At 48.6% G+C, this 16295-nt stretch overlaps 1 protein-coding gene across 4 annotated transcripts in view; it reads left to right on the top strand.

Moving 5' to 3' along the window:
- Positions 1–16295, top strand: part of PLA2G6 (phospholipase A2 group VI) — a 49378-nt gene that overhangs the window by 7213 nt on the left and 25870 nt on the right. For all 4 annotated transcript variants that reach the window (XM_057486364.1, XM_057486365.1, XM_036891297.2 and 1 more), the window contains 2 exons: positions 2494–2747; positions 16069–16284. In XM_057486364.1, coding sequence (XP_057342347.1) covers positions 2494–2747; positions 16069–16284 — 470 coding nt within the window. The remainder of the gene's footprint in view (positions 1–2493; positions 2748–16068; positions 16285–16295) is intronic.

The raw sequence follows: 16295 nt of genomic DNA on the forward strand, positions 1-16295 counted from the left end.
CCCAGCACCTGCCCTTAAAAGCTCAGGCTCCAGAGCCAGCCTGTCCTGGCTCCAGTGCTCACTCCTCCCCCTATTAGCTGAGTGACCTTGGGCCTGGTACTTTACCTCTCTGTTCTTTGATTTTCTCATACATAAAATGAGGATAACAAGGTAACAGTTTCCTAGGGTGGTGGTGTGGGTGGAAAGCTCTTGGGCCAGGGCCAGCACACAGAAAGGGGCACACGGGTGGTGGTGTGATCAGTACTAGGAGGTGTGCATTCCGGCAGAGGGGTCAGGGCTTTTCCTCACAGAGAAGGAGAGGAAGGCGTCTCCAGATAGGGTGGCGATCAGTGCAGATGGGCAAGGAGGTTTGACACGGCATTGCTTTGTGGAATCGTGTGGTTGGAGCCGGTGGCGGTGGGCCAGGCTGCGCAGAGAGGCAGGGGCTGTGCCACCCTGTACGCTGCCCATGAGCCGCACGGGAAGCGTCCTGGACTTGATACCACTGAGCCTGTAATGGATGCCCATGCTTTTCCTGAGTTGTTATAACCTCCACAGTCACATAGTATCTCCAGGGTAAATGTGTCATAATTTACAATCCCTCTGATGTTGAATATTGAAATAGCTTCCGTTTCTGCGTCAAAACAAAAATTATTATAGTGCACATTGAGGTGCATGTTGTGTCTTCCATTTTGGGGGGCTCTTTTTCAGGGTGCAATTCTCACGTCTTCCCTTGGGGTCCCTCCCCTCTCCCCTGGCTGTGGGGAGAGGCACCGGTACCCCAGCTCCTCTGTCCCTTCAGTTCCCTAGTGCAGAAGGAACTTGACCTGGGTCTAAACATTCTCACAAACATTCTTGTTTAACCTTCACAGCACATCGAGAGGTGAGCATTGTATTCATTTCATAGAAGCAGAAACTGAGATGGTCCGCCCATACCACATCTCTGCACAAATCACAAAAGGAAGGAATTACAAAGCTTTGGAATGTTTTTAAAGCTCTGCACTCATGGGCTCCAAGCTTCAGTTTCCTTATCCATAAAAGGAGGTGATCAAAGTGAAGAGGCTAGCGTTTATTGAATATTCACTATCTGCCAGGTTCTTTTGGGCACTGTTATGGTCTCCATGTTACAGATGAGGAAACAGACACAGAAAGGTTAAGCAACTTGCCCAAGGACACACTGCTGGTAAGTGGTGAGGCCAGGATGTAAACACAGTTTTGCCCCACAGCTGCACTGTGCATTCAGTGCACCTGCCTTGTGGTTTTGTAAGAATTAAATGAGATGGTCACATAAAATGCTTAGCTTTCAGGGCCTCCTACCTAGTAAGTGCTCAGTAAACGTCCCCTGCTACAAGGATTATTGTCCCTTACTCCCTTTACAGGCCTCTTGTTGTTCCTTTCATCCCTAAGGTAGGTCCTCTTCTCAACCCAGAGGCTAGGGCTACGGTGTGGTTAATGTCACTCGCATGGCGCCTCCCCCCAGGGTGCCCATGCCTCCATGCCCAGTCCTCAGTGCCTGAGCACTCTCTTATTTATTTTTGGTTTCAAATGTACATCACAGTGGTTCAAACGTCCCTGTGATCAACTTATATTGTAATCATAAATTATTGGGCCCTTTTATGCCCCCCCCCAAGCCAACTCCTCCCCCTTGGTAACCACTAGTCACTTCTCACTGTTTGACGCACTCTTTTGGCAGGTAACATCCTGGCATAGAGGCAGAGGGTGGCCTCCAGCCGGTTGTCACCTGGCTTTGGTACCTTGGGAAGGCAGTGTGCTTTCTGGGAACCCAGGAAATAATGAGACATCTCATTCTGTCACCCAAACTGGGGACAATTTCCATAGCAGAACTATGACCTTGTGAATGTGAAACAGAAAATTTCCACCCAAACATATATTCACTGTTTCTGAGTCTTTACATTCATATTAATTTCTGAGACACTTGGTTTTCTGTTCTCTCTGAGCTCTTTGGGAAACCAGCGGAGGCAGGCACCAAAGCTTTTAGACAAATGCTTACAGCCCCCCCAGCCCCCAGGGGAGTCTGAGATGATCCTGGTCCCCTCGTGGTTTCTAGGAGAAAGGGGACCCCGGTTTTGTTTGTGGGCTTGAATTGATTTGTGCCAAGCTCTTTGAGTGCCAGAAACTCGGCTCTGTGTTGCATGGGGAGCACGTCTGCCTTGTGAGGGGCAGTAAACGCGGCCACACCTGCATCTCCCTCGATCAGTACAGTTCCACGCTGCAGATGAGGAAACTGAGTCTTTCTTGGGGAAACTTGGGTCAGGGAGCAGGACCGTTCTGGCCACCTGTGCACAAAGGCCCTGTGACTTCCCACCAGCCTTCCTACCTCCCACTTGGTGCTGTTTCTCTTTCTTTCCCCTCCTTTTCAGGTCCCTCCAGGCCCAGAATCGGGAACAGTGCTGGTGGGGAGAGATCTGGGTGCCCATGCAGGAAACTGCTGCACTTGGTGAGGTGGGCATGGGAGACTGAGCCCAGCTAACCAGAGACCCCATTTTCTTTCAGACTGCAGGGGCCAGCAGTGGGGCCTCCCCACCTACCCCACAGAAGATGCAGTTCTTCGGCCGCCTGGCCAGTACCCTCAGTAACGTCACCAGCTTGTTCTCTAATCCATTCCGGGTGAAGGAGGTGGCTATGGCAGACTACAACTCGAGTGGCCAGGTTCGGGAGGAAGGGCAGCTGATCCTGTTCCAGAACAGCCCCAGTCGCACCTGGGACTGCGTCCTGGTCAACCCCAGGGACTTACAGAGTGGATTCCGGTGAGTGATGGTCAGCTGCGACCCACTTCTTTCCTTTGACTCATCCCAGGTTCCAAACTGGAGGTCCCTTGGGCAAAAAGCAGCTTCTTTGGGTCTTCATCTGAGGGATCCGGCAGGGTGGTGGGGGGCTGCCTTGAGTGGAAGGAGGGACTTCCTAGACTCCACCCCATCTGGCCCAGTGGGGTCCCTGTAGCAGGGCCATTGGGATAGAAGACTGGGCTGTTTCGTGCCTCCGGGTTTGACCCATGCAGATGGAGGGGAGGAAGAGTAGGGAGCTGAGAAGGGTCAAATCAGATAAGGCCCAGGGATGCCCTATAGCCCTTGACTGTCTTCATAGGGCCTGGCCAAGATTTATTTGGGAAAGCCTGTAAGGGGTGGGCAGCTGTCACTTTTCAGGATATACTGGGTCTCTCAGGGACTAGGAGGAGAGGGTAGGAAGCCAGGACAGGGTTGAGGAAACTGAGCCAGTTTCCAGCAGGGCTGGTTGGGAAAAGGGAAGAGGAGTGGCTAAGTACCCAAAATGCAGGGTCCAGAGGAGCTTGGCAAAATTGGCATCAAGTTGGGCTGGTATAGCCATCATTCATCCACCTGGCTTTCTCATCATCCATCCTTAAACATGCACTGAGCACCTCCAGTGTCTCTGGGATCCCTGGCCCTGGGCTAGGCCCAGCTGGCGTTGGGAGATGGCAAAACATGCTCTGTGCCTTTAAGGAGTGTGCAGTCCTTCGGGGAGGCCACATGCAAACCAGCAGTTCTGTGATCGGGGGGGCCCACGGTGCTCGGAGCACACGGAGGTAGCCACTTCCTGGTGGGCTACTCTGGGTCTAGAAGAATGATAGGAGTGCGTCTGGCAAAACAAGTGGATGAGGTCATTCCAGATGCCTGGCGCCGGAACCTGAAGGCAGAGAGCTTGGGCTGGATCCTGGGTGTGGGTGGGACTCCGGTGAGAAGTGCAGCTGGAGGGAACCTCCTGGGATCAACCTGATCGAGGAGGCGAGGCAGTCTCAGCAAGTGGCAAGCTGGGGGCTGCAGTCAAGCCAACAGGAGAAGAGCTAGGTGGGATACCAGGGCCCCAGCCAGTCAGGTGAGGGTTTAGGGTGTGAGTCCACAGGGAAACTGAGGAAAGGTACCCACAGCAGGTGGTGGGGCAGAAGACACAGCCCGGCGGTCAGTCCAGACACTAGTTTTAAAACAGCCAGACCTGTCCAAGCTCTGGGCACAGATGGGCCCTTGGCTGGCCTTGGCGGATGGAGCCGGCAGCATCAGAAACTGCCACGGGCCTGCAGCTGAGGTCTGCTGTTCAGAGTTCCCAGCTGACCAGGCCGGGGGTCCAGTCTTTGGAGGCCACTCATCCTTACTTTTGAGGTGCCCTGCCCCCGGGGCTCCACCTCCCTCCAGCATCATCAGGTCCTGTCAGTTGTTAATACCCCTTGACAGGATTCAGGGTTTGTCTCAGTAAGCTTGAGCCCCACTGTGGGCAGACTTCCATCCCAGGGGATTAAACCTTGGTCAACAGCTTATTAACGGCATCTGCACTGTTGCTGTCCTCACCTGTACTTTCACGCACAGTATGTCGGCACGTCCTCCAATGACCCGCTGAGGTGAGCAAGGGAGGTGGTATCTCAGTGTGTGGATGGGAACACCAGGGCCCGGGATGATAAGCCATCCATTCATGGTTGCCCAGGAGGCAGTGGAGAAACAGAATTGGGGGTCTTCTGTTTCCCGATGCATTCCTCTGTCTGTGCTGCTGTGCTGTTTCCATGTGTTTAGACAGAATAAGAAGCCTTGGGTGGGGATGCGCGCTGAGCACGTGCCTCCTCTTGGAACTCCCGGCAGCCCTCACTTGGCTCTGCAGTCTTTTTCCTCTTCTCTCTGACCTGCTTCCCCCGGGCATTCCTGTCCCCGCACATGGCGTTACCATCTATATACGGGGACAATCCTCGGTGCCTCAGGCTCCCTCACCCTCAGTTCTGGGTCATTACTGAGTTCCGCTGGCGTATCTGCTGTCAAGCGGACCTCGAATCTGCTGCTGCTTCTCCACCAGTTACACTCAGGCTCAGCTTGAGTGATAGGAAGCCCAGTTTTCTCTTAAGTGACAGTCACAGCAGATTGGGCTGTGTTTCTACCACGTGTGGCCTCTGTTTTCTTGGTCCCCAGATGGCCATGCCGCATCTAGCCGTCATAGCCAGCGGCAGATGGAAGGGCCGGGTGAAGCAGGTACTCCTCCGCAGGCACACTTCTCGGAAGCCACACACACACCTTCCACTTAAATCCCGTTGGCCACGATTTAGTCGCATGGCCACAACTACCTGCCAGGGAGTCATAGCCTGTATTCCAGCCACGTGCCCATCCGAATTGGGGACGCTAGGACTCTCTGTTTTGCTGCCGGCTCTCTTTTCAGGCTGCAGTCGTTGTGCGTGCCCAGCCTGTTGCTCTGCCCAGCCCGTTGCTCCGTCTGTAGTCCTGCTCTCTTCCCATCCTCTTCCAAGCTGCCATCAGAATGATCTTTCCGGAGGACAAATCTGGCTGCTCGCTCTTCTGCTTACCCTTGCAAGGGCTCACTGTTTCCTTAACATGGCAGCTGCTGAGCATGGCCTGAAAGGCCAGTGTGATCAAGTCTTGCCTCTCCCTCTGGCCTCAGCTCTGGCCACCTGGTGCCCCTGGCCTTTACCCAGACTCTTTCCTCGGCCTGGAGCATTTTCCCCTTCTCTGCCTGCCTCACTTCTGCTTGCCCTTCCCTGACCTTCAGGCTAGACTGGGAGCGTCTGCTGTGTGTCCCTGTAACACCCGACCTCTGTGCCCCGTAGGGCCACAACCCCATGAGGATAGGGCCTAGGTCTGTCTTGGTGTGAATCTCTAGCACCATCAGGGTGCCTGGCACATGTCAGGTTTGTGAGATGAATATGATGCGTTCATTCAGCTTCAGCAGTAGTTATGGAGGCCGCTGTGGGCCAGGCCCTCTGCTCAGGCCTCAGAGACTGTTGGGCTCCGGGCTGTTGAGGGGTAAGCTGGGATGCTGAAGTGCAGGTTGTGAAAAGTGGCAGAAACAGCGATGTCAAGGCCTAGGGTGTGACCTGGGCATGAGGGCTGCTGCGGGAAAGGCAGGGAAGCCCGTGGAGGTGGAGTTGGGGCACTGGGCCCGAGCCCTGGAGGTCTCAAGGAGGGCAGTCACTGCAGGGGCCTCCGCACTGCCCCGAACACCCCGAGTTCATAGAGAGAGGACTTGGCATTTTAGACTTCCTGCTCAGGGGCCGAGGTTTGGTCTTCTGAGTCTCCCCCTTTGCTTGCCTGGAGAGCTTCTCACTGTGCCAGAGTGCTTTAGTGTGTTAAGGTGCATGTCCAGGTCCTGCTTCCAGCCTTGGTTCTGGGCAGGGGTGTCCCGTTGTTCTGTAGCTGCACAGCTTCAGGACCTTCCAGGCCTCGGGTGTTATCACCTCAGGCCTGTGGGTCCAACACCACCTAGTTGGGTGGAGAGAGTGGACCCTGGTTGATACAGATGGCAACAATAGTGATGGTATCTGCACCGTGGTTTATTATATTATAGTGCATACCCTGTGTGGGGCTCTAAGGTCCAAGTGGTAATTCATTTTATCCTCACAACAGTCCCATGAGCTAGAGGTATAACTGACCCCATCTTACAGAGGAGAAAATAATGCAAAGAATTTAAGAAGTTGCCCAGGGTCCTAGCTGGTCAGGAACAGACCTGGGGTTCAGACTCAGGCATTCTGGCTCCAGAACCCACCTCTTCCTTGTCTTCTGCCAGGGCTGCCTTGCAGTGTGGAGAGCTGGGCAGGGCTCAGCTCACCTGGGCCTCTCTGAGCCCCCCACCCAATCCACCCTGGCCTGACATATGGCCCAGGGCCTGGATCTCCTGGTGTGAGTCCTGGGATGTTCGCTTGTAGCACTGCTGTGTACATTATGATGCGTACATACTTCTGTTCCTGGTATGAATTAATCATTTACTGTTGGCATTTCCTTGTGACATATGCTGTTTGATGAAGCCCACCAACCCCTTACCGGTATCTCAGCAGAAACAGGGCTCACTTCCCAGGAATCCTAGAAAGAATGATCAAAGCACATGTGACATGTGACCTTTGCTTCTCAAAAGGGGACTGACTTTTGAGGCCTTCCACACTGGAACTTTGCCATGAAACTGCTTGTCAGGAAACCGCCGACTAGCAGAGTGGCCTGTGTCCCAGACACACACACACCCTGAGATTTGCTCATCCACCCATTTGTCCAGCCCACAGCCCATCGTCCTGGAGCAGAGTTGAGTACCGAAGTCTCTGCCCCCTCAGGAGCTCGGGCAGTAACCAGAAAAGGAAGGGCAGCTGGACCCACATTCAGTGGAATACATGTTATAATGGGGTCGTAGAACATTTACGTTCCCCAAACAGACCTCCCCCGTCTGTCCTTGCTTTCCCTCTGCTGAGAAAGCTCTTCCCCTGCTCCTTGCGCACCACACTGGGTCCCTGCTGCAGGAGCTGGTCCTCACCCGCTATTCTACTTCAGGGCTGTCTGTGCTTCTGTCCGCCCCTCTGATCTTGGATTGCCACATTTCTGTCAACATCTGTCTCCCCAACCAGACCACACAGCTCCTAAGGATCAGTGTCTGGGTCCGAGTCATTTCTCCTAATGCCCAGCCTAGTGCCAGGCGCTCAGTAGGTGCTCCGTAAACATCTGCTGGTGGGCTGACTGAGTCCATGACCACTGAAGGTAAAGTGCTTCACAGCAGGGACTGGGAAAGGCCTCTGGCGCGTCTGGGTGGGAGATGGGCCTTCAGGGTGAGGACCGTTTCTCCAGGGAAAGCAGGGGAGAGGGGGCGCTGCGGGGAGGGACAGGGATGGATGAGGAGCCCTTGGGAACCAGCGGGAAGGGCTTGTGCCCAGCTTTGAAACTGGAGTCAGGGACCCCTCTAGCCTAATGTTCTTGGCCATTTTTGGTCCCAGACCCTAAGGGACCTCTCTTCCTGGAAATGCAGCCACATATTTGCGTGCAGTTTTACAAGGTTCACAGGTGCCCTGGGGCCATCCCGAAGCTGCTCCCAGCAAGGCAGAGGCCTCCCAGAGCTGAACCTGGTGGCTTTAGTCCGGGGGCTCAGTTCTAGAAGGGAGAGAAGGCGCAGTCCCATGGGTCCTCTAGACCCTCGGCTTTCCCTCTAAATTGCTCGAACCCAAACCTGCTCTCCGCAGAGGGCGCTGCTTCCTCTGCCGGCCTCTGGAGAGTTTCCCTCCCTGGCCTTTCTCCCTTGGGGCCTGGATCTGGGAGAGAGTGCTCCCTGCCCTCCAGCCTTGGATCTCACAGCGTCCCTCCCACCTGCCCTCTCCCAGCGGCAGGTATGTTCCACCCCGGGGTTTCCCCCAGTCCTCAAAGGTGCGAGCCCCTGGCTCGGAGCTCCCTCTTGCCATCCCTACTGCCATTTGACTCTGAGACTAATATTTGAGGGAGCCTCCCTCACACCCCGGGCCCTTGGTATCTGACCTTCCCTGGTCCATGTAGCCATTCCCTGCGCCCCCTGCATCATCACCAGGAGCAGCAGCTCTTCCACAAATAAACCCTTCCAAGCACCCATTCCCACCCTCTGCCTCCCATCTTTCCAGGGCCTCTCTGGCCCTTGGATGCCGAGTCCGTCTGCCTGTGCAGCCTGAGCCTGCCACCTCCTCGCAGCCTCACCCGCTCGTGGGGTCTGCTTCCCGGCGTTATGATCATGCCCTTGGACCCGCTTTCTGCTTTCTGGCTTCTCTCTTTCTGCACCGTATTTGCTTGGCACTAGGTGATTCCAGTTCTCCACCGTGGCTGGAGCAACACCCCTCCATGCTGACTGGTCTCACTTTCAAATCACGACATGAGCTTCAAGTGAGCCCTTGATGCTGTTTGGCAGCCCTGCGGTTCCCTGGTGCACCTCATCCTCCCTCCTCCACCTGCAGACCCCCCTCTCATGGCTTCTGGCTCACGGAGAAAACCGAAACACCCGGAAAAGGAGGGACCGGCCGCCAGCTCCCCGCTGCGCCCCTTCGCTGGGCCTCTCCTGATGGGACATGCACCGTCCATGAGTCTAGCTGGGGCCCACCCCCCTCTCAAGGTCGCCATCCCTTCTCATCCACTCGGGACATCATCTCAGCACCTCTTGCCTCGCTTACATAGTCCCTCTCTTTACAACGTATTTTCCATTGCTGCACAACTGCTATTTTTCTTTTTCCTACTTAGAAAAATTCTCTTTCTTGACTCCACTCTCCCCTCAGGCACAGCCTATATTCAGTTGTCTTCAATTCCCGTCCTTCTATTCGCTCTTTTCAACTTTTTAAAAATAGTAAAATATAGCACACATGTGGAAAAGTACATGCAGTTCAACAGTTTATCACAAATGCCTCTGACCACCACCCATGTCAAGAAGACGACCTTGCAGTACCCCGGGAGTCCCCTTTCCATCCTTTCCCCTAGAGAAAGGTAACCACTGGCCTGACTTTTATGTTAATTGCCTTTGTGTCCAGCTTCTCTGCTCAGCATTTTGTGAGGCGCGTGTATCCTGCAGCTGCATCAGCCATGTTCAGGGCCTTAGAATCCCAGGGTGAATCTACATTGCACATTCACTATTTATTCTAGTGTTGCTGGGAATTTGGGTTGTTGCAGTGTTCCTGGTGCACATCTGCATGCGTTTCTGGTAGGCATCTATCTAGGAGTGAAATTGCTGGGTTGAGGCCATGCATATCCTCAACCTGAGTGGGGGATGCCCATCTTGTTTTCTCCCAGCAGCAAGAGGGAGTTCTTGTTACTTCCCATCCTCTGATACACAGTGTGCCGGTTTGAAAAACTCTTGTAATTTCACTGGGTGAGTAGTAGTATGTTACTATGGCTTTAATTTTCATCCGCCTGATTGCATACGAAGCCGAGCACCTTTTGATGTGTTGATTAACCATTTGGCGGCCCTCTTCAGTGAAGTGCCCACTCAGTTCCTCTTGAACATTTACAGAATAGAGTTCTTTTCCTTACAGGGTTCAGTGGGGTTATTGTGTGTATCCGTAGTCCAGATACACACCTGCTGGTAGTTACGTGTGTAGCAGCCACCGGCCCAGTCAGTTGCCTGTGTACTTTCTCAAAGGTATCTCCTGACAAACCAGAGTTCTTAGTCTTAAGGAAGTCAAGTTTACTCATCTTCTCCTTTATGGTTTACATTTGCATACCGTTTAAGAAAGTCCTTCTGTACCGTGAAGTCTTGACAATATTTTCCTGTATTATCTTCTAGAAGCTTTATTATTCCTCCTTTTATAGCCAGATTGGTAATCTACCTGGAAATGGCTCCTAACTCATAACCTTTACTCTTAGGGGGCTGGAAGTTCATAAGTCTCAGCAGCAGGCCTTGGTTTTACTGGAGTCCTTCCAGCTGGGTAGGCCTTGAACTCTGATCTCTGTTTCCTCAGTGCTGAACAACGGCTGACATTTCTGATCAACTCTGTATCCTCCCTGCTGCTGATTTCTGTCTGGTGTCTGGACATCTTGCTCTGTGTAGCTTGTAAGAGAAAAATTACATTACATTGCAGAAGTTTGGGCTTATGTCTCGTGAATCCCTCAAGTTCTGGCCATCTTGGAAACGGAATGCCAGCCTCTCTCTCTGCCTAGCCCAGTAAGAATGCCAGGCTGCAGTTTTTTTTTGCTCTTGGCCTTTTTATCTTGCTTCACGGATCCCAAGGTGTCCTGAATAAAAATGTGGGGCTCCCCTCAATGTGCCTCTCTTTTCTATAGACTCTGGGTGTGCCTTTCTTGCCTCGAGTTCTCCTAATGCCGTCAAAGAGTTGCTCAGTTGAATCCTGCCTTTGCGTTTATTTCCAGCAGGAAGGCTGGTCTGGTATTGACTCCTGGTCTGTTGGGAGCACAGCCCCAGGTGGAGGCTCATCCACAAGTCTGATATGTAATATTCACAGTATCATTTCATCTTGACTTCTTATTTGAACCATAAGTAGTTTATATATCTTGCTTAATTTTCAAACATATGGAAAGTTTTCAGTTATCTTTTTATTACTGATTTCTAGGCTAATTGCACTATGGTCAGAGAACATAGTCCAAATATTTTCAGTTATTTGAGATTTGTTCACTTGAACTTTATAGCACAGGTTCAATATTTATAACTTTTGTGTGCTTGAAAAGAAATGTATTCTATAGTTGGTGGGAATAGTATTTTAAATGTGTCTGTTAGGTCAAATTTACTAATTATTCTATAACCAATATGGTTTTTTTTTGGTCTGATTGTTGTATAAGTAATTGGTAGAGGATTTTAAAATATTTCAGTGTGATTGTGGATTGGTCTAGTTTTCTTAGTTCTGTCAAGTTTGACTTTATTTTGCAGCTTTATTATTTGGTACATATTAACTTATAATTGTTATATTTTCCTAGTGAATTGAAACTGTTATCATTATGAATTGTTCATCTTTGTTTCCAGTACCTTAAACTCTACTTTGTCTAATATTAATGTAATTTCACTAGCTTTCTTTTGATTAGTATTTGTATATTTCTATCTATTTTCATCTTGTAAAGAGTATACAGGTTTCTTGTTTTTTTTTTTCTATTATCCTGTTTTTCCTTATATTTATTTGGAACACTTAGTCTATTGATACTTAATATAATTCCAATCTATTTGAGTTTAAATCAATCTTACCATTTGCTTTCCTTTTTGTTCCACCAATTTATTTTCTTTGTTCCTTTCTTTCTTGTCTTCTTATGTATTTATTTTTATTTTTGTTTTGTTTTAGTTCACTTTGTGAGATGTAATTTATAAAAATTTAAACTTACCAGTTTTAAGTGTACCATTCGATGAGGTTTGGTAAAGGTATGCTACCGTGAAACCATCACCACAGTCAAGATACAGAACATTTCTATTATCCCCCAGATTTCCTCCATGTTCCTTTGCAGTAAGTCCCCTGTATCTGCCATAGTCCCTGGCAAACACTGATCTGTTTTCTATCACTGTATTGCCTTTTAATCATAAAGCATATGGTCTTACAATTACGACTTTTTTTTCACTTAGCATAATGCTTTTGCAATTCATGATTTTAAAAAATGTGTTTGCTCTGTTAGCTTGGAGGTTATATACTCTATTATTATTTTTTAGTGATAACTCTTGGAAGGCACTTCTGCCTGGGTCTCTTGTATTTCTGTACATCTTGCAAGCAGAGACACTGACTTCCTTTGTTCCAGGCTATCTTTACAAGGATGTTTACATAGTTTATAGCCTCCAAAGATAGAGATAGTGGCTTTCTCTAGAGCAGAGGGTAGGTTTGCCTACTCTCCTGTATAATAAAGATAATATCATCCTCCAGAGCAAAGCTGAGACAAACTTGCTTATTGACAATTATAAAAGATTCAAATTCCCTACACTGAGGCTTTCTCTCTTCTAATGCAACATGAGTAGGTGTCACCAGACCCTCTTCATGTCACCCTGTGGGAACTGGATCCCAGGGAATTGGCACAGTGCTGATACTCTGGCTACTGATATTGCTGTGAGTAATAAATTGCCCTTTGTCTCTAATCCAGGAAGCTTGTGTCTTCTGCCAGTATCCATGAAACTGTGTAAGGCTAACCTGTTAGTTTGCAAGTAGGGTAAAATCTGAAACTCTTCACAGTTCTTCATAGAACCCTAGAGATTGTAACACAATCCTTTGGCCTTTCTGAAGTATAATTAGTACTTTAGCATCTTCCAGAACAGTAAACAAGTCTTAGAATCCTTTAAGTCCATTTATCCCCCTCCAGGCTTCTACACCATGTGTTGTCTCTTTTTAAATTCTACTTTTATTTTAAACCCAACAAAACAATATGCCACCAGTATTTACTTAGGTTCATCCACATGTTTACCATTTTCATGGTACCTCATTTTTGTGTGTGTATCTTTGAGCATCGTAGGAACTGAGATCAGGTACCTTCTACCTCCTTTTGTATTTCCTTTTTTTAGGTCTGCTATTGACAATGTTTCTCTACTTCCCCACCCCAGTATTTTTGTGTGACTAGTGAAATGTTTTAATTTCAATTTCATATTTGAAGGGAAGAATGCTGGGTATAGAATTCTCATTGGCATTTATTTTCTCTTAGCTCTTTAAGGATGTCATTCAATTTTCTCTGGCTGCCATTGTTGAGAAGCCAGCTGTCAATCTAATGGTGCCTTCTGAAGATAACTTTTTCCTCTGTTTCTTTAATGTTTTTCTTTGCATTTTGCTTACAGTAGTTGTAACAGGGTACATGTGTCAGTTACTGCTATGTTATAATTTGTTGACCAATATGTATCATTTTTAGCTATTGCTGAGCAACTATCAATTGTTTAGCCCACAAATCTGCAATTTGAGCAAAGCTCAGAGAGAAAGGCTCGATTCTGCTCCACATGGCATCAGCCAGGGTGGCTTGACTGCAGGAATCCACTTCCAAGATGATTCACTCACTGGCAAGTTGGTGCTGGCTGTTGGCTGGGGCTTCATCCAGGGCTGAAGGTCCAGGGCTACCAGTCATCTCCAGGGGTTGCTTCAGCTTCTCCAAGGCATAGCAGCAGGTCTCAAGAGAAAGGAGGTCAAAGCTTCCTGTCTCAAAAGGCCCTGGTTCAGAAACTAGGGTAGCATCACTTCCGCCGTGTGCTATTAGTAAAGCAGTTACAGAGCCAGATTAAAGAATAAAGAGATATGAATTCCCATGCTCAGTGGGGGAAATATCAAAGAATTTTGGGACCATGTTTTAAAAGCTCCACAAAGTCCCTAAGGAGGAATTCCTTCTTCCCTCCCTCCCTCCCTCCCTCTCTCTCTCTCCCTCTTTTTTTTGTGGAAGGGAGCTGATAAGTATTTTAAGTCAGTAGAATAATTTCTTTCATCAACTTTGGAAAGTTCACAAACATTAACTCTTCAAATATGGCTTCTGTCCAATTCTTTTTCTCTTCTACTTTTGTTAGTCTACTTACATGTTGTTAGATCTCTCCTTTGTATACTATTTGTCTTTTATCTACTTTCCTGTATTTTCCATCTCTTTGTCTCTCCATCTTTATTCTGTTTACTCTCTTTTGACCTATCTTCCTATTTACTAGTTTTCTCTTCAGCATTGTCTGGTCTGCTGTTACACCTAGTTATCAAGTCCTTAATTTTGGCAATTTTTATTTTTTAATTCTGTAGTTTCCTTTTTCATTCTTTTTCTTATACACTTCTTTGCCAAAATTCTAAATCACCTATAGCATCCTCTTGAATATTATCACGGTTATTTTAAAGTCTGGGCCAGATAACTTCGGTATTTGCTGTCCTTCACCCTTGACCTGTTGCCGTTGTTCACTGACTCTGCCGGTTTTCACATCTCTTCACATCTCTTCCTTGGATCTGCAGCAATGCCTGTGGATACAACTTGAAGCCTAGCTTGACCTTTCCCTTACCCTTGCTTCTCCCAGATACCTGGGAGCATTACCAGTGAGGATAACCTCAGTCCAGTTTCTGGGACTGAAAGTTTTTGAGGGTCTGTGAGGATCTGCCTGCTGGTAGCTCACTTTATTCTTGAGGAGCAGACCTTCAGGATCCCAGCCCAGGGTAAAGGGTGGTCATCAGCGCTCTCCCCGTGCAGATGCCTGGCCTCCAGTCCCTGTCCTCTGAGCCCAGGAGGCTTTTGTGCTATTGCATGACCCTCCAGCCTCTCAAGTGACAGCTCTAAACACCAGGCTCACTTTCTAGGTTTCTACAATCCCTTCCAGCCTGGTAATTCATCACTGTCTGAATAGGTATCTAGTGTCTTAAGCAGATGCTTTCTTTATTTTGTCTGGCATTTCTGGTTGTCTCCAGCCGGTGATTTTGTTCACATTACCTAGTCTGCCATTAACTGAAGTCGAATTCCTGCGAGATCCCATTTTCTTTTGGACTGTTCCCATCAGCATTCAAATGCCTGATTACACTTTCCCCATGAGCTGCCCTTATTTGCTTCCTTCTACAGCAAACCTCCTTGAAAATATTGTCAATACTTGGTACCTCCAATTTCTCACATCCCATTCTTTCTTAAACCCATGCCGGTCAGGCTTAGGTTCCCACCACTTCCCCACAAGTACTCCTCTCAAGGTCACTCATGGCCCAAGGGTTCTTAATCCAGTGACCAAGTTCAGTTGTCCTTATATTTGACAGAGCAGCAGTCTTTACGTTAAGAGGTTGGGGAGATGAAACAAAAGCCAGCCAAAGGGAATGAGGAATGTGGCTCTTCCGTAGCCTCCTTTTCTACTTTGTTTCTCCCATGGCCCTTATTACCTAGTAGTCTATTTAATGTACCTCCTTATTTTTTTTTGTACCTTCCTCAGCTGGTTGATCTCCACCATAAGAACGTAGGTTCCAGAAGGGCAAGGCATGCTGTCTGTTTCGTTCCTTGATCCATCCCTCCATCTAGGACAGTCAGACCCGAGCAGGCACCCAGTGGATATTTGCTAAGCAGCTGCACTCTCTGAGCCAGTACTCTTTGTACACTGCCTCTGCTAGACCTTGGCTGGCCACTGGGCTTGTAGAGGAGTGTAGGACAAAGCCTTTTGGTATGTTGAAAGCCCTGGTCAGAATTTAAAGTGACCATCATTGACACATAATTATTAACAGCTTTTAAAGTGCTACTACTTGGCCATCTCATCTGACCCTCACAACACCTCTGTGAGGTAGGTGGGACAGGTACAGTCTCATTTTCCAAATAGGGCTCAGAGAGGGAAGGAGTTTTTCTAAAGTCACACAGCAACGTAATAACAGACCTCAGATTCTTGAAAAATGAACAAAAGTCTTTTTTGTTGATTATAAAAACTGGGAAATTTAGAAATTGTAGAAATGGATAAAGAACATTTAAATTGCATCCTACTGTACACATTTTGACATATTTCCTATCAGCTTTTAAAAAAAATCTCAGTCTAGGTCTTATTATATCACACAAAACTTGTATTCTGCTTTTTTATTTAACACTACAAAGTAGCATTTCCATGTTCTTTTAATAGCTCATATTAATGGGTGTGTAATATTCCATGACATAGATATACCATAATTTATATAATATCCTTTTGCTGGACATTTAGGTTAACAGCACTTATTTACTTCCTACTGTGTGTGAGGGGCTGGGGGCTTGAGATGGGGACTCTCAGATGTGATAGTCAAATTAGAAAGTGGATAGGGCAAAGGTTTGGTAAAACAAAATCTAAAAGCACTTATGTAATATTTAAAAAAGAAAAGAAAGAAAAGAAAATATTTTCGTATTAAAAAGTCCCAACTGGGACCCAAGGCTTTTGATGCCAGCCAGGGTATGGGCCAAGGGTCCTTCCTGGTTCATTCCCACGCCTTCCTCCTCTGTCCTGGCTGCACAGACTCTTCCAGCTAGAGGTGGAGGCCAGTGCCCTCAGGAGCTTCCAGCAGTATTCTTCCCAGTTGCCACCCTTCTACGAGAGCTCCACCCACGTCTTGAACACTGAGGTCCTGCAGCAGCTGACCGACCTCATCCGCAACCACCCCAGCTGGTCAGTGGCCCACTTGGCCGTGGAGTTGGGGATCCGAGAGTGCTTCCATCACAGCCGCATTATCAGGTGGGTGGGGA

Source organism: Manis pentadactyla, chromosome 10 (genome assembly GCF_030020395.1).
Source record: "Manis pentadactyla isolate mManPen7 chromosome 10, mManPen7.hap1, whole genome shotgun sequence".
NCBI classification, from domain to species: Eukaryota; Metazoa; Chordata; class Mammalia; order Pholidota; family Manidae; genus Manis; species Manis pentadactyla.